Source organism: Desmodus rotundus, chromosome 1 (assembly GCF_022682495.2).
Source record: "Desmodus rotundus isolate HL8 chromosome 1, HLdesRot8A.1, whole genome shotgun sequence".
NCBI classification, from domain to species: domain Eukaryota; kingdom Metazoa; phylum Chordata; class Mammalia; order Chiroptera; family Phyllostomidae; genus Desmodus; species Desmodus rotundus.
The window spans coordinates 200433878-200451767 of record NC_071387.1 but is presented as its reverse complement, the minus strand read 5'-3'; the positions used below and the strand labels follow the sequence as shown (position 1 = coordinate 200451767).

General features: G+C 44.0%; 1 protein-coding gene across 7 annotated transcripts in view; it reads left to right on the top strand.

Moving 5' to 3' along the window:
- CAPSL (calcyphosine like) overlaps window positions 1-9668 on the top strand; it is a 29388-nt gene extending 19720 nt beyond the window's left edge. For 2 of the 7 annotated variants that reach the window (XR_008425612.2, XR_008425614.2), the window contains exons 5-7: window positions 2051-2077; window positions 8045-8666; window positions 9095-9162. Coding sequence is in view for 4 of the 7 variants with exons in the window: in XM_045186406.2 (XP_045042341.2) it covers window positions 2051-2077; window positions 9095-9196 (129 nt within the window). In the remaining 3 variants the exon portion in view is untranslated. Of the gene's footprint in view, window positions 1-1102; window positions 1153-2050; window positions 2078-2122; window positions 8667-9094 lie in introns of those variants that run through there. The other 5 variants (XR_008425613.1, XM_045186406.2, XM_045186409.3 and 2 more) reach the window with 5 other exon arrangements.
- Window positions 9669-17890: the final 8222 nt, after the last annotated feature.

Sequence of the window (17890 nt, the reverse complement as noted above, 5' to 3'; positions counted from 1 at the left end):
TGTGCACAGTTACTGGGGTTTGCAGCGCTGTGGGATCGGATGTCTCAGGTCCTACACTCATACCCCGCCCCTGCTCTCAGGGCAGCCAGTGCGCAGACGCCACTGGGCAAGGGGATGAGAGCTCCCGAGTCTTGTCCTTGTGTGGAGCAGACCATGCTGCCTGGTTGGGGGAGATCTCTTCTCCTTCTCCAGTTCCTCCTTTTTCTTCATCTTCCTCTTCTTCTTCTTCTTTAAATGTCTAGGTTTTGAAGTTTACGTGTGTGTACGCTATAATTATAAATATTTAAAAAAATCTCTTAGGACTGTATTAGCCTTTGAGGGAATATGAGTCTATCTCATATAGCAATTTTTTTACTCATTAAAAATACCTGAAGTATATTACAGGATATACATAGATACCCCGAACTTCTGTTATGATTTTTCTAATCAGGCGGGAGCAGAGAAAAAGGGGACTATCTTTCGTATCGTACCCCAGGTATTTCTGTTGTTCCCATCGGGGACCTTCTCTGATAGGTGCCATCCGCTCTGTCACGTAAGCACAGCGTAGTCAGGAGGCCTGCCAAAAGAAGGGGTGTCCACTCTCTCATCTTTTCTAATGCCAAGCAAAATAATTAATTAATGATAGCTATTACTACGGAAAAGTAATTGATTACAGTGAGGACCACCTAACGGGGCAAATCATAGGATTTGTCGTTCAGTCTGTTCCCAGTGTAAGTTGAGTCCCAGGAAACAAGCTGACTCTTCTCTAAGAGTAAGCAGTGGCCTCTCTGGAAATGATTCAATCTATAAGCTCTGACTTCCGGCTTTAGATAGTCTGACTTACAGGTGGGGTTTAAGGCTATATAAGTGGGGGAGTGAAGGACAGAAATAAAAAAAAGAATTCAAGAAAGGAGGACATTAATGGTCCTCTAATTTTAATAAAAGCCATGCACATATTTATTTCAACTTCCAGACCACAGATAAACACAGTTTAAATATTAATTCAGTCCAATGCTTTTCTTCCTACTGCTTTTTACTACTTTGGGGGGTTGGGGCTGGGGGTGGGTACAGAGAGAGAGCTGTGGATCCTCTAACGTTTTTCTCTGTTTACTTATAATTTCAGAAAAAAGGGTCAGTGGGTCAATGAGCTCATATGCTGCTTGGAAGAGATAGGTGGGTACGCAATGGGAGAAGAGTCTACTGTTATGGAGTACAAAGGGGTTTTGAATTTTTTATGGATTTCACTATTTGCCACCTTTTTAATCCCTCATGACACTTAAAATCGAGGGCTAACTAGAGAGCCATAGATTTCTAACACAGCCGCCACGCCGTCTGTGCCCTCCCGCACAAGCAGGGCTCTGCCTTGGGCTGAACCGACTGGTTGCGGACACCAAGTGGGAGGACAGTTCTTTTCTCTGGAACAGCCAATCCTGTCAGCCGGTACCATGGTGGGAGTGCAGGCGTCACCTCCACCTGCTACCCGGGAAGAATGTAAAGTCCAAGTGGAGATAAAAACATTAGTCGGTATCCCAAAGGGACAGCTACAGGCATAGGGTAGAGAGAAAACCTCCCAGGGCAGTGGGGAGACATGAAGCACAGGGAATTTTTTTTTTTTTTTTTACTGATATTAAGCCTTGAACAAGTAATTTGTATCTTTAAAAAGCATGAAGCCATGGCATGGTCAACTAGAAATCTGTTTCTTTACCCACAGGACAGAACTCCATTTTTTGAAAGGTAAAACATTATTCACCCTGAACCAGGGACATGAGATGTTGTTTCTGATGTGTCACAAACAGAGAGTATTAACTTCGGTTAAAAACTCTCGATTCTTTTTCTGAGTTTCAGCCTCACTTCTCTGCACAGATGGGCTCGGCTCTTCCAGAAAGAGAGAACCTGTATCTCACTTTCCACTCAGGTTACCGGTTTGGAAATTTTCAAGACTTTCTTCCTCTCTTCCCCCGGGCCAACTGCCACCGCAAAGCTGGCCTTCACTTTTTCCTTGCTTTAGCTCTGTTTCACAGCAACGGTCACTAAGAAGCTCCCTTGATGGAAATCTCCCTTTTGTTTACAGGTGCTGGAGGTGGGCCCCACAGAAATGGTGAGAAGCAAAGTTTCGTGTTTGTTTCTAACCTCTCCCCTGCAGGTGACCCCCGAGGAGTTTATGAACTACTATGCGGGGGTGAGCGCGTCCATCGACACGGATGTGTATTTCATCGTCATGATGAGGACCGCCTGGAAGCTCTAACCGTATGAACCGGGGACCAAGGCCTTGGGTACAGCCACGTGGCTCCAAATGATTAAACATCAGCCCCAACACAGGATCGTATTTGAGTTCATGTGCATCCCAGTATTTCTTCCACGTCGACAGCGTTTTTCTAGGGCAGAAATAAAGACACTAAGTAGTTCACGTGATTCGACTTCTCTGAGCCTGTTTCCTTAGATCTAAAATAGAAATTAGCTGAAATAGTTGAAGTAAAGCTCCTCGAGCCAGGCTGATGATATACAGGCATCCAACACACATGAGGTGCCTTCCTCGGCCAGTAATAAAAGTTGGAATATTTTCATTAGAGTTCCTGTCCATGCACCCGCAGGCTTTCTCCACTTCCTTTTTAGATGGTTTATTTCCAGGTGGGAGAATTCATCTGTCTTTATGACTGTAAATGTTAAGTTCCAGTCTGGGCACTAGAAGGAGACCATGCGTTGGTCTCAACTTCCATCACTAGATCCTGAGTTCCTCTGCCCACAGTTTAGGGAAGCCTCAGTTTGGTGAACAGGTTTAAATGACATTTTGGGGTCATTTTAAAGGCTGGTGTGAGACTGAAGGCCGTTTCCTTGAGCAGCAGAGCAGAACTGTTCAAAGTGTTTCTGTGGCTGGAGTCTGAGGCTGGGCTGAGCTCTCCGACTCTATGGGGGACGTCTTGCCCTGGGAGTGGGCAGACTACATCCCCGGGCCCACACCTGGAGGAATGTTCCTCTCTCTTCTCCCTGCCATTAGCCCGCTGTGCTGAAGTTCCCAGTGGCACAAAGAGGTCAGTGTGACATAGACTAGCATCTCAGGCACACTGCAAAGCACTGTCCGTCCTGACACTTCATGGCTCAAAGCATTCTTCCCCCAGCTCTAAGCCTTGGGTTCATGTTGTTAATGTGTGAGAATCTCCCTAGGAAAGTCTTGTCAGCCAAGGCAGCCTGAGCTACTGGAAAATAGAGGTTGAAACTACAGCGTTAGCATTGGTGCTCTGTATCTGGGCCAGAGAGAAACACACTGTGACTAGCCAGCCCTCTGGCTGTGGTGCTGGATGCAATGGCCACTCTGCCTTGCTCCTCGGGGACAGTCCCCCTTCTTAGCGCCTCTCTCCCTGGCTGCACTCATGCCCTGGTTTGGGGACATGGGTTGCAACAATGGTATCCTTTAAGATCTTACATATTTAAGTGACTCTGGATTGAGGGTCTGCACATAATTGCATGTTTTATATCAATTCACTTATTTCTTTTTTATTTCTCAGACTTGGAAGTTGAGATCAGGATAGACACTGATCTAAAAACTGAAAATCGGTGCTTTCAGATGTGAACTATCTCAGTCATTAAGGAGGATGCTTTGCTTTGTTGGTTGTTGAGAAGCTCAACTTTCATCCTGGTCACAGGCTGGAAAAAGCACTTACTCTTGAGGATAGGGGCCTCCCCAGAGAAGCCAGCTCTTTTGGAGATTAATTACGCAAGACTGGTTTTCCATTGGATTTATTATCTAGGCTTCTATAGAGGTCGGCAGGCCAAAGATGCCAAGTGATATGAGGAAATACGTAGACGTGATGGAGAAATCCAGAAGAAATTATGAATGTGTAGAAGAAATATCCATGTTTTCTGCAGCTTGCACCTTACAGATTGTGGCTAAAGAGAGGTCCCCGGTTTCCTGGACATGGTAGATTTGAAGCTCACTGCTCTAGATAGATTGGCGTCTTTGATTCTGGGTCTGACTCACGCCTCTGCTTAACTGAGGCCGTAGAGGTAGCACGTGATTCTGAACAGGGACTAGGTTGCAGCTATCAGCTTCGTCTTCCCCTGTTGTACTCGGCTTCCTGTCTAATTGGGGCACAGGGCACAGCTATCAGATTTGAGATAATCCGTGCCTCACGGTGTAGTGGGTCCCACTCAGTCACTTCCCTGCCAGCAGATTTGGTCTGGGCCCACAAGCAATGATTCCACCAAGGCCCTCTCGCCTTCTGTAAGCGAGATCTAACAACCTTATGGCCTGGTGGGAGGAACAGAGAAAGGCCATTAAAGAGCATTTGTTAATACTTTTCCGGATCTGTTTATTTAACCTATACAATTTAAACATTACCCCGTTTGCAATTTAAAAAGTAAGCACTTGGGTCAGAAGATGAAACACTGTAAAAAGTTTGCAAAGCAACCCTTGAAACACCTTATCTTTTGGGCTTGGCCCCCAGATAGGAAGTAAATGATCAAACAAACAAACAAACAAAAGAACAAAGGAAAGAGGAAGCCATTACAGCTTTTTATGAAACAGAAACAATGTGTGTACAAATTCTGAGAGCCAGGTTTGGTCAGAACAAGCCAGTATCAGCGTTGAATCCTGGTTCTAACTCCCCCAAGGGCAACCCAGGTGAGGATGGAGGGGACCCCAACTCAGCCTCCAGTTCACACCCTGCCTGGGTTCCATGCATCCCGCCGATGAGAAATCTAAGACCTGCTGAGTTGAATTGTAGACTGAGGCAGAATTCTTCCAGCCAGTCTGTGGGGCTGATTTCCACAGACATTCAAACCTTGAGAGGATTCTTCCCAGACCCAGATGGCACTTCAGAGGACGATGTGTGGCTCTTTGTGGTTGGATGGCAGGCAGGGGGAGCCTGCATACCCTAATAGCAAGCAGCTTTGAAGGCAGGGCGGGAGGCCTCCTCCAAGTAGGCTGACGATTGACTTTGCACACATCGTGGTTTTAGGTTGAACATGCGTCCCATCAGTAAGCATTCATTGAGCTGCTGCCATGTGCCACGTTTTAATCTAGGCTGTGAGCTAGATTAGAGCTAGAATAAATGAGCTAGAATAAATGCAAACAAAACCACTGGCTTTCAAACCAAACTAATAGCCCGTGGTTGTTAAGGGATCAGAGAGGCGGGAAAGCTTAGGCTCTTCAACTCCCCTCTCTGAGTCTCAGCCAGCTTCTGGAGCCAGGACAGGGGGCGCCGTCCATAAGGCAGTGTGTTGGGGAACTATGTAATGCATTTGTTGAATGGAGACCATCTATCAGAGCAAGGCAAGGAAAGTCGTCCTCTGTTCTTGGAGGCAGATAATTGGCCCTTCTCTTCTCTTGGTCAATGCAGGTACTTCACGGAGCCACAAGGGTAGAAGTGGGTAATGTTGCAGGCCTCATCAGGCCACCCAGGGATGCCATCTGTTCTGCTGATATTTAATCCAGCGGAGAGGTTAAATTAATTGATGTATTCTTGGATGGTGGGTGGGTGCCTTCTCCTCCTCCTCCAGGAAATTCTACTAACACCTTCTGAGCAATATACCTTTTTGGGGTTATGCTTACCTCTTTTGGGCATAGAATGAAAAACCTCACAAATTCCAGTTTTCAAGATTAGTTAACAAACTTGCTTTGCAGGAAATTATAGGCTGGTTCTTCTAAATAAAGACCCTGTTGAAAGTAGCAACAACATTTCAAATTTTAGAAATGTTTATGATTCAAGGAAAAATCAGCGTTCTAAGGATCTAATAGATTGTCATATAATGTTATTTGCAGGTAATTGATCCTATTGAAAGCCAATGTTTCTAAGCATGGTTTTGCTTTTCCAAGTTGCTTATATGAAAACTGGTTAACATTGATGGAGATAGCTAGTTCTTTTGTTGTGATAAAAGATACCCCACTAAGTAAATCCCCTAAAATTATGTTCTAAAACAGATCCCAGTATAATCTGTTGAAAGAAACCTAAACAAATGATTGATGGGGGTTCTGAGACCATTGCTGTGTGAGAACCATTCTTTCTGTCCTCTCAGGGGTGTGGTGAGGGGTTGTGGTAAAACAGTTCTTCCTCTCTGAGAAGAGCACGGCTTCTTGTCTCATCCTCACACCTGCTCTGCTAAAGCCAGTGTTGTCCCTCAGCAAAACAGAGTGGAAGGTGCTCCTCAGGAGTGAGACACACTGAAAATACGAGCAGTCGACCAGTAGCTGAGGTTTTAATACGGGGTCTTGCAACTACCAGAAAGGTATATTGCACCAGGGAAAGAAAATCTCAACATATAATGGCCTACTTCTTTTCTTCTAGATGCTTCTCCCTATTCATCATAAATGGAAATTATTTATTTATCATTTCCCTGGAGTATGATACAAACCCTAACAGCAATTTCTGTTTCACCAAAGAGCTTATGAGCATCATGGGTTTCCAGCTGCTATTTTTGCTTCCGACACTGGACCAGTGGCATGCAGCTCCCATGTGCGAAAGGGCACAGCCAGCTTTACGTGACGGTGACCGTGTCGTCAGCATTCATCTACCACTTCCTTCAGGTCTAGCCCCATCGTAAATCTATGAGGGACCCAGAGCTTAAGCGCCTGGAATGAAGCAAGATCTGAGAATCTAGTTTGTAACCCTGTCATTCAATCAGGACTTGAGCCACTTTTTCTTTACTGACCTTAACACGTGGCCCTCAGTGACTGGTGTTGATTCTGGGAACATCATGATCTTGAACTTGAAAGGTCTGAGTTGCTGGTTTCCTAGAAATGCTCAGGCCACCTGCAGAACTGATGCTAATCTGTGCTCAAGAGAGAGCCTTCCAACAGAACAGAGACCTGCAATTGGGAGAAAATGACAGGTGGCTGAGTGGCTGCTTCTTCCAGAGTTACAGCGAGCCTCAGAGTGTTTCCACACTGATGGGATAAAGCGCTGTGCAAACGCAGGCCGTTATCAAATGTCAGGCACTACCTCAGGAAACCCAGATCGCCCCTCTGGTTTCCAAGGAAACTGGGAAATAAAACACCGTTCCACAAGTTTCATCCTTAGTCATGCCTAAAATCTCATTTAGCAGTATCATTCAATGTCCACTTACCTTTCTTTAAAGCTGCAAAATGAATATGGTAAATTACCACTAATTCAAAGTGAATACGGTAAATTACCACTAATGAGCTCATTTAGATAGAGTTTGAGTGAAAATTTGTTTTATCCATCCTAAAAAGGAGGGTGGGGGTTGTTAAACAAGTCAGCAATTTAAAGAAGGGTATAAAGGCTGTGCCTAACTACATTCCTATGTGTTTCGCAGATTCACAGAGATATTTATTTGCATATAAATGTAATTAGTATGCTAGTCATAAAAATTTCCCACGTGCTCTTTAAAGCAGTCCCAGGCCCCTTGTTAGCTGACAATGCTTTATTTGCATAACGGTAACGCCAGCTACTTTCTAGGTAGGGAGGTGTTCCTATATATCAATCTTGATAATATTTCAAAATTGAAATTGAATAGAAATTATGCTCAAAAATAAGGTTAAAGCAGAATTTCCAAGACATCTGTCCTATAAATTAAAAAAATATTTTTGTTTATAAAGCTATACATGACTCCTAGTGGTAAGCTATGCATGCATTGAAAGCAAGAACTTGCCACTAAGGGCAGTCTTTGGGACATCATTTCTAGAACTAGAAATTGAGTTTTTAAGGTACAAAGTTTAATTTATAATACCAACCATGTCGTTTTTTTGTATTTTCAGACTCTGCGTTGCCATCAATGTGGTTCTGATTTAAGAGAATTTCTTCAATTTACATCTTGAAACATTAGCTACACTTGTTATAAAAAAAGTTCATCTAGCTTTGTATTAAACACCATGAAAGTGTTAACAAATATATTTCTTCTTATTAGCTAACACTGTTACATACCATGCTTCTTTGAAAGTTTACTTCCCCGACGGTGCTATTGGACCACTTAAAAATGTTACTTGTGTGATGTTTCAGTAACAGGTGATAAAAGTTCTTCCTTGAAAATGATAAGGGTCTGTTCAAGCTGTACTCTCTTGTGCTCTTAAGAGAACAAAATGTAATTACCCACAAAACCATTCTTTTGACAGGCAAGAATGAGAGCTTGGAAATTTGACGCCAACATTCCGTTCCCTGCAGGGTTGGACTCTCAGCTAGCTGGCCAGGCCGGTTCCCAGAAGGCCCAGCCTCTCAGTAATCTTCTGGGGCTGTGGGGAATAGTTTGCTCAATGGGTTGGTGTTAGGAAACAGGGGAGGTTAAGAGGAGGGAGAGAGAGATGGAGCCCAGGGGCTGACTCCTGCTCGTTGTGTCTTTGTTTTTAACTTCCTTGCTCAGTATAGGAAGCATGGGCCCCCCTGTGAAGCACTAACACATATCCTGGCCCAGTCGAGCAGTTGGAAGAGTTGGCCTTCAGCAGCTCCCCCATGGCTAGTCACCACACCCGGCTGCTGAATGCCAGGCATCGTGTAGTCCTTCCCGGGGGCCCAAGCACTCTGGGATGTGCCCCACTCGCTGGTCCTGTCCCTATGTTTGTGTTTGGTCTAGACTCCCTTCCGCTAAAGAGTTTTTATCTATTCACTTAGTCATTAACTCCTCTATCCTACAGTGCTGATAACAAGGATGAGAAGGAGCAGACAAAGTCTGATCTGGAGCAGGGCTGTCCTGCAGAACTTTCGTGAAGACGGAGGTGTGGTGTGTCTGTTCTTCACGAGGTCAGCCACTAGCCACCTAATGGCTACTGAGTGGCTGAAAATGTGACTGAGGAACTCAATATTTCATTTATTTAATTTTAATTAATTTAAATTTTAAGAAGCCACATGTGGCTAATGGCTATTGTTTTGGATAGCACAATTCTAGAGATTTTAGTCTTAATCCAAAAAAATGATGGCTCTGGGGGAGCTGTAGCTGGCCAGCAGGCAGGCAGCTCCCTGGTGGCCCTTGTAAATGCCCCATCTCACAGAGCTCCCTCAGAGGGGAAAGGCAAGCCAGGGGCCCCCACCCTTCTGACCCAGCTTAAGTGCAAGGGACAGATCAAGCTCAACCCCATATGAAATATTTGAGGAAGAATGTAAAATGCTCTACTATGATGCACATTCTGACACCATCTCCTTCTTTTTCCCTCGCCTTGTATCCCCCTCAGGTTTCAAAAGAAGACTTTTTGAACTATTATGCTGGTGTTAGTGCTTCTATTGACACGGATGCCTATTTCGTTTTAATGATGACAAAATCCTGGAGATTATGACTTCTGTCTGTTAATTCTTCTGGAAATCAGGGGCCCTCGGAGAGTGGGCTGAATTCGAAAGAAGTCCAAGGCTATAGATTTTAATAAGGAACAAACTGAAGTTTCTGAAAGGTCTGGGATTGTCACGGCAATTGAACTTCAATCATCTTACTTAGTTACCGGGAATGTGCTCATTTCCTTAAATGCCTGAAGATATATTTTTAAATCATAAAGAAATAAAGGAGAAGGAAGGAAGGGAGGGAAGGAGAAAGGGAGGGAGGGGACTATGAAGTGAGGCTGGGAAGTAGTTCTCAGGTGAAATAATAGATTTCTCGTTACAGCCTTCCTCTTACAGGTGTAAACATAGCCGCTTCCCCACACCTTCCCTTTACTTGCTGCCTTTGGAGCCTGTAGCAGGAGGTGCTAATAAAAACATTGGAGGGACATCTGACTGTAAAATTTCCTAAGCTTACTTATTTTAATGTTTCTCTTGGCGAATACTTTATAAATAAAATTAATTTTATTAAAAAATTTAATGACTTCGGGGCTATTTTTATATTATAATTCAGGGATTCTTAAACTCAGTCAATCCCCATGCTTGCATGAAGAGGGGGCAGAAGGGCTTCTGGTAAGACAAGGAGGGTGAGGGAGCCCGGGTGGCCCGCTGGACTGAAGCTGTGCTGTCGTGGAGGGTCTCACTCCCTGGATCAGCCTGGGGGATGGAGGAGAATGCACAGGGGAAAGGAAGGGCCTACTGGGACCCTTGAAGGCTTTCTGGAGCTTTAGGTAAACCAGGGAGGAGCACTTTGAAGCTATTTTTGGGAATTCATCTTTTGACCCACTTCCAGGTTCCTATACAAAGCAGGTGATGCCAGGTTTTCTGACCCATTCTTCTTCCTCTAATTAACTGCTCCTCAGGAAGCAAAAATGTCTGTAAGTTGATTATATACATACCCACATGCCCTTTGTCTTGGAAAAGGGGTGGAGGGGAGGGTGAGAGAGGAGATGGAAGGAAATAACTGTGCTTCTCAAATGTGAATGAGAGCACAAATCTTGTGGGGATGGTAAAATGCTAATTCTGATTCAGAAGTCCGGGGAGGGGTTAGAACTTCAGCCTTTCCAACAAGCTCCCCTATATGTTCACGCCTCTGGTCTTCCAATAACACTGAGCAGCAAGGGGTAGAGAGATATCAGCTTGAACATTTCCAGTGCTAGCTTATCATTTGCCTATCTTTGGTTGACCATTGTCATTTATGATTTTTGAGAGCTGGGCCAATCTCTCTTTGTCTTTAAAGTCATAAAAGTAGGAAGGAAGCATCCAAGAGAATGTGGGTGTCTCCCAGTACATTTAGGAGAGTAATAGCACTTCCAAGAGGCTGTGTGTGGTGGCAACGGAAAATTCCTCATAGTCCTGCAGCATCTGGACTCAAAAGTCTGTGTGTCAGCCCGCTGAGAGGGTAGGTCCCTAACTTTAGAGAGACCTACACTGAGCAAGCTCGTAACAATGGATGCTAAAACTGAAATGCCAAGCCATGAATCTACCGTGGAGAATGCGATGCTCATGTTTGCTGAGACCAAGTCAGAGAACTCACTTGGGTTTAAGGTTGAGAGAATGACAGTGTAGCTCTTAGTACCAGATGGCTTTTAGCCATTTATTCCCAGATATTGCTAAGCTGAACAAGAGGATATAATATGATATGTTAGGGTAATGCCACCTGATGTAACAAGTGAACCCTCACATTTATAAAAGCTCAAACACAATGCAGTAAGTCCCCATTGATGTTCGGTTCTGGGACTTCAAGTGAAATGACATATAATGAAACCAGTTTTACCATAGGCTAATTTATATAAACAAGATTTAAGTTCCTACAGCATCTCATCAATGCTACGGTGAAATGATGTTGAACAAAACCACAGTATATTTATTCTTCACTCATGAAACAGTATTATGTATCTGCTATTTATCGTCAGTGACTAGGTTTCCTCCTTGTAGTGATTCTGGTTTGCAGGATTGCTCCATTCTGTGGTTCTGCTGCTCTCTAGGGTGTTGTAACCAGTGGCAACCATGTGGTTGCCCGGGAGGAGGGTGTAGAGAAGCCTGAGAACTTTCTGAAAAGCTTTGGTCTGGAAGTGACCCCCATCACTTTTCTGCTTGCATTCCATTTGATGACAACTAGTCCCATGTTTATATCTAAATGCAAAGCAGGCTGGGAAGTGTGCTTCCAGGAAGGAAGTATATCGACAGTGAAAATCTATCCAATGTCAGAAGAGTACAAAGTTTGGTGGACAACCAGAGAAAGCTGAAATAACAGTCCCTAATGCCTTTCTCCTCCTCCTCCTCCTCCTCCTCCTCCTCCTTCTCCTTCTTCTTCTTCTTCTTTTTTTTTAAGTGGTATGCTTGGTGGTCTTTGTAGCCAAAGAGTTTGGAGTGAGATGTTTGCTGGGTTAGAGAAGTGTAGAACTGAGGTTTCTCCATTCCTAGTCCTGTTAGCAATCAAGAAAACAACTTGTACAACTACGTAAAGTAATAATTCTCTAATCAGTACGTCCTGTTATTTGGACTCATACTTTGTTTCACTCCTTGAAATCTGTGCTGCCACAACCCCAAGGCAATTCATCCTTTACCCACCTCTGTGAGACGGGCCTAGGGATTTTCCAGCTGTGCCTCTGTAGGGGCTTTCTGTGGGGACTTCTATGTCCTATCACATGTACTGAAGCAAGTTATTGTGCTGGTGAGTGAGAAAATTTTTGTCCCAGAGTCAGATCTCTTGTTAGGAACCTAATATAGTTATGAGTTTATTTGGCAATTGGAATCAGAACAAAGGGCAGGGAGATTAGAATGTTTAATGAAATTAAGCTGACACTTTGTTGTACTCATCCTGCCAACGAGACCCTAATACTCTTTTCCCACGAGGCCCTGGAGAGGACTAACAAAGATGTCTTCTCTGAGCTGTCTCTACAGCCGACTCACAGCCCACAGGAGGGACACACTCTTCAGTTCCGATGTGTTCATTAGGCTCGCCAGGCAATCCCTCGGGATCGGGCCTCCCTGGCCTGCCTGGTGGTGCTTGGATACCTCTGCCCATTCACCCTGTATAAAATATCCCAGTAATTTAGTGTTGCTTTGAGGGCTGTGATATTCCCTTGTCACTTGGGGTGTACCTTACTGTAGTGGCTCCAGGGAACTGACCACAGAAATCAGGTACTTTCTTGTTTCCTGTTAGAGGAAAAAATTAAATCAGAAGATAATGTCACCAGTCACCATGGTTTAATAAATCACAAGGAGGAGGGGACTTGGGGTGAGCACCCAGATGGTTTCAGGATGGGGGCTGGTCACCAGCAAGGCTCACCACCGTTTAGAGACCTGGAACTTTGGGCCAGCCCGACTTCTGACGGGGGGGAGGGGTTCTGGAGCTTGAGTTCGGTCGTGTGGGTTAAGATTTAGTTAAGTGCACCTACCTGAAGTACCTCAGTACAGACTCTGGGCGCTGAGGCTTGGGGGCGCCTCTTGGTTGGTGGACACGCCCGTGCGCTGGGGGCACCATGACTGGTTCTGGGAGGGGAGAAGACAGCACCCTGCACCTCTTCTCTGACTGCGCCCTGTATGTGGCTCGTCTGGCGGGTCCTCCTGATTTGTGTCCTTTCTAATAAAACTGTAATTGTGAGTACAGAGCTTTGCTGCCGTCTGTGAGTCATTGTGATAAATTACTGAAACGGGGGAGGTCACAGGACCTGCGTTTTTAACCAACTGGCTGTAAATTCAACACTTCAGTGCAGAAACCTGCCTGCATTCCCAGCCTGCGAGCTTGCCCTGAAGATTTCAGACTCATGGGCACTCATTTCCACGTGAGCCAATTTCTTAACATAAATCTCTCTCTCTCAACACACACAGACACACACACACATTGACACACTTTTGGCTCTGTTTTCCGAGAGCCCTGACTAACACAGGACGAGTGGCCTGGGGACCCCCGAGGGAAGAAGTGACATCTGCAGTAAGAACCCTTGTTGAGGCTGTGTCCCTTGACTTGTGTGGTCTGCCCTGATGCTGGGTGGTGAGGGCCTGGAATGAATGACAATAATCAATAATCAGAGCACACCCAGCTGGGGCTGATACAGAACGACAAGATAAGTCATTATTCACTAAATTCATAGTTCAAGGCCCGATTTAAAAGTTAAAGCCTTTGCAAAGCTTTCCTCAGTCTCCCAGCAAGATTGATTTGCTCTTTCATCCCTCTGTGCCTCTTTCGTTGAGTGTGGATGTATCTCTATATCCTAGTCTACCAGTCAGATGTGTAATAAATACTACTTGATTTCCTCTAACGGACCTTTGGCTTGAAGCACTTGCTCCCACAGTCAAGCTGGCTGGCAGACAACGTAGCTTAAATCTGACCCGGGAGTCGCACCTAAGGCTGTTCTTAGATTTGTAATGCAGGGGGTGGAGGAGGGGTGCAACCTCGGTTCTTGTTTAAAACCACTGAGTTTCAGCGTGGTTTGTTACTGAGCATCGATGTAGCAACAGCTAGCAGATACACTGCTTAACCTGGTTTTTTTTTTCTCCTTATGAGACTGATAAGGGAAGGCAATAATGGAGAAGTGGAGGCCTCTGTAGGGTCTCTTCTTCCTGAAAACTTTGGATGAAATGGCTCAGAATTTTGATAAAGATAGGCAGTTTTTCTTTATCAGTCAAGCATAGCAGTCTTTTCTCAGTGGCTTCTGGGTTTGATGTCTTATTTATATTCATATTTTATTTAGAAATGATTTCCACATCCAAAAAGTATAAAATGATTCACTAATGTCTACTAGCATATTTGTTTTCATTTAAAAAATCATTTGTATCTTTATTGGTATGGGATTTATTTTGAAATAAGAAGTCAATACTTTTCATCTACAAATGTCTAGTGCATTGTTTTAATCTCATTTATTAAATAATTCACCTTTTCTCCACTTATTAGAAATACATGAAATTTTTGTAAATACATGGATCTCAATACACAGTTTCTCTATTCTATTTTATTGATTGCTCTGTGAAAAAAAGAAAAAGAATAAAGAAAATATAGCCAGGGATATCTGTAATATTAGGCAAATAATTTTGTGGGTTTTTTGCACTGATAATTGTGATCGTTTTGTCACTTCTAAATAAAGTAAATTATATTGTCTTCAAAAGTGAATAAAATGTTAAAATCACTCATACAGTTAGTCTCTTCTAAATTTTTTGTTCCTCAAGAATTATTTTTCTACATGGTATTTAAAGAAATAGTATGTGTCCATACAATGTGGAAGGCTGCATGTCAATTATTAAATATTATTTCTGAGGAGTGGGATTAGGAAATGATCTTTCCTTATTCCATCATATATAGCTGTGTTTCTTGAATTTTTGAGAACTAGCAAGTATTAGTTTAGCAATAAAGATTCAGTGAAGGTTTAGAGAAATAACCCAACATATGAAAACATTATAATAACCAAAGTCCTTAATGAAGTCTTTGCGTGTTACAGTGTGTTCTTTTCACTCCACCCTCCCGTGTTTTCCAGCTATGCAGCCGCTTCCCCTGCCAGTCATAGGCATTGGTTTCCTCTTGTTTAATATTTATGCTTTTTACTTAGTCTTCTTGTCTAACTGCATTGCCTAGCATTGCTAGAACAATGTAAAATTGGCGACAGTGGAATTTTGTTGTTTTATTTCCAAATTTCCTGAAGTACTTTTAATAAATTTCACCACTGGGCATGACCTTGGCTTGCGTTCTATACTTATTTTACTAAATTTTTATGTTCAGAAATAAATTTAAGCATCACTCAAATCTACACTGGCAGTTCCCACTTAAATTCCTGAAAGTTTATTAATATGCAAAAAGGATTTTATAGCAAATTCATCAGTCTTAGGATATAGCATTTATCAAAACTCTATCTAATTATCAAAACTCTATCTAATTAAAAAAATATTCCTTAGGCTATCAAGTTATTACTTCACTGTTATCAGAGAATAACAGCTTCTTTAGTTTAATATTAAAATGTTTCCTGGTTATTTCGCATTTTTGTCTAATGAGTAGCACAGTTTACACTTTGAAGCAACTAATTTGTTGCAAAAAGAAACAGTACTTCTCAGCCTCTACAAGTTCTTCTCCTTGACGAGAGATATTTACTGTGACTAGAGGAAGAACAGGCCCTCGTGATTTCCAGGTGAGGGGCCCACCAGATTAATGCAAGTGTTTCTGCAGAACTCAGCACTGGAACATTATTTTTCAAACCTCAGGGGCTTTGCGTGCTGTTTGCCTTTGGTTTTTTACCAGTGTCTTGAGGAGTGTGAGTGTATTCCTTGGACCCACTGGGCTTTATTTTCTTTGAACAGCTGCCTCATTGCAAGCTATACACAAATCCCACACAAAGGCCACAAGCCATTAAAATTCAGAAGTAGAAGTAAAGTTTATCTAGAATAAAGTAAATAAATGAACAAAGAAGATGAGAGGCAGATATTCATCAGAGAGCTGAAACTTTGGACAAAGTTCTCTCCCCACCCCACCCCACCCTATCGTTTCCCCACTTCTGTGGTTATAGTGGTTAAGAGTGCAGCTGGGGAGGCAACTGTGGATGGGGAGGACAACTGACTCCTTCCACATGGGTGCACATGTGCAATCTCTCAGGGATGCAGTACCTGCCTGTCTGAGCATCCTACCCTGGCATTCTTCTATCCCGAATGGCCGTGAGGAAGCACACAAACAGATGCGACGTCATTCACCAACACGTGGATTCATTCGCTCCGCATTTAGGATTGTATGTTTTCTAGATTTTAGATGCTGTGTTTAGCAAACTGCATAAGCCGCAGTATGTCATAGTCCTCTGTGCTTAAAAGCCCTGAGGGGAATCAGACAAATTAGGTAATTGCAAATCAGTGTGGGGACATTAGGGGTACGTAGAACGTGTATTAGGATTCCTCCACAAACCCTGATACATACAGGAAATTCATTATGCCACACTCCTGCTAGGCACGCCCATTCCCTTCAGACTAAATCGAAGCTTCTTCGTCGGCTTGCTGAGTGTTGCACCGTTGGCCCCACCGGTTCTGCCAAGTGTCGTCTCAGCCACCGTTGGGCAGACTCTCGGGACTGGGAATGCTAAGCTAGGCAGATGCCTGCAGATGGTTTCTACGGAGCCTCCTGCCAAATGACGCAGCACTCCCCATTTTCGCAGTGACATTCATTGACACCCCCATTGACACTTGGTTGCTGGATGGCTGTTCCCCTGTGTATCCTGTATCCAGCAAATGAGACGCAAACTCACCCAAGTCAGCTGTGTGTGTTCCAGAGTCAGGTAGGCCAGCTGTACCTGTTATTGTAATTATATTATGCAAGCTGATGAAATGTGAGTATGTGAAGGAAGACTGATGCTGATCTATGAGAACTACTTTCAATGGTTTGAAAAGACTTGATAAAAACATGTTGAAAGAATTCAGCTAGCATAGGGTTGGAAAAGTGATGGTAAAAGATAGGGTGGGGGTATCTTTAAAAGTTAGGCAACTGCACTTAAGTTATTTTGAAAGATTTTTTCCACTTTAAAGACAGCGGAGTCAGAGAGAGCAGATGATGGGATATGGCATGTGTTACCTAAGAAAGACAACACGAAATCACAATCAGTGACCCCTCGCTCGAAGGAACAGCCTTGCTTGGCCTTGTGACAAAAGAGTGCTGAATGGTGACCGAGCATACGGACATATGTTTTTAATTAAAATGAAGCGTTACAGGCAGATACGGATTATTTTTTTTGAAAGTCCCCTGTGTCTGACTTTTGGGAGTAACCGCCAACACCCTACTGTTTCTAATTGAGACAGACAGGGAGACATCGCCCAGTGCATTTGTAGCTCCCCGGATGTCCCATACTTTGTCACAGCTCCATGACTTTGAACGCTGCTCCCTCTGCTTGGAATGTCCTCTTTGCACTCCAGGCTCCTCAGTCTGGGGCGCTCCTACTGACTCTGTGCTGCCGCATTAAGTGTGACTCCCTCCCCGTTACCCTCCTTGGAGCTCCCTCCCTGAGGCGTCCGTGTGTGTGTGCATGTGTATCTCACCCAGCGGCAGACTCTCCTTCGTTTGTTTGGGGAACACCCCACTCTGTGAGGCTCCCCATTGCAGAAGAGGCTCCCCATTGCTGCTGAGAGTCTGCTCTAGGGCCGGTGGTGGCAGTGGAGGTGGCCGTGCTCAGTTTCCAGAGGTGCCAGTCAGAGAGGTAAGAGGTGGCTCTGTGGCCACCACATTTGGCTCTCTGACCCACCCCCCACCCCCGCCCCCAGGTACTCTCTGAATAGGTACCCTCTATAGCCTTCAATCAATTCCTTTTCTGCTCAAATTCGCCACATTGGTTTTTATCACTTAAAGCCAAGAGTCCAGGTGATCCTTTGTCTTAAACTAGTGATGTGACATTGTAACTGTTCCTGTGTGTTGTTGTCCCCAGGTGATGGTGAGCTGGGACCATCCCATCTCATCTGCAAGCCCTGTGCCCAGCACAGTGCAAAGTAATGGAACACAGATTCTCAACAAATTCCTGTTAATTCACTAATTTGGGAATTAATCATTAAGTTGATGAAAAAGTTTCCTCTGAAAATCCGAACCCATATAGTGATAGCAGATGACCCCACCAGAAAGTTCCCAGGAGCCGTGGAGAACCGTGGCCCATTGTACGTATCCCTCCATCCATATTTCTCACAGCAGACAAGTACAGTCATGG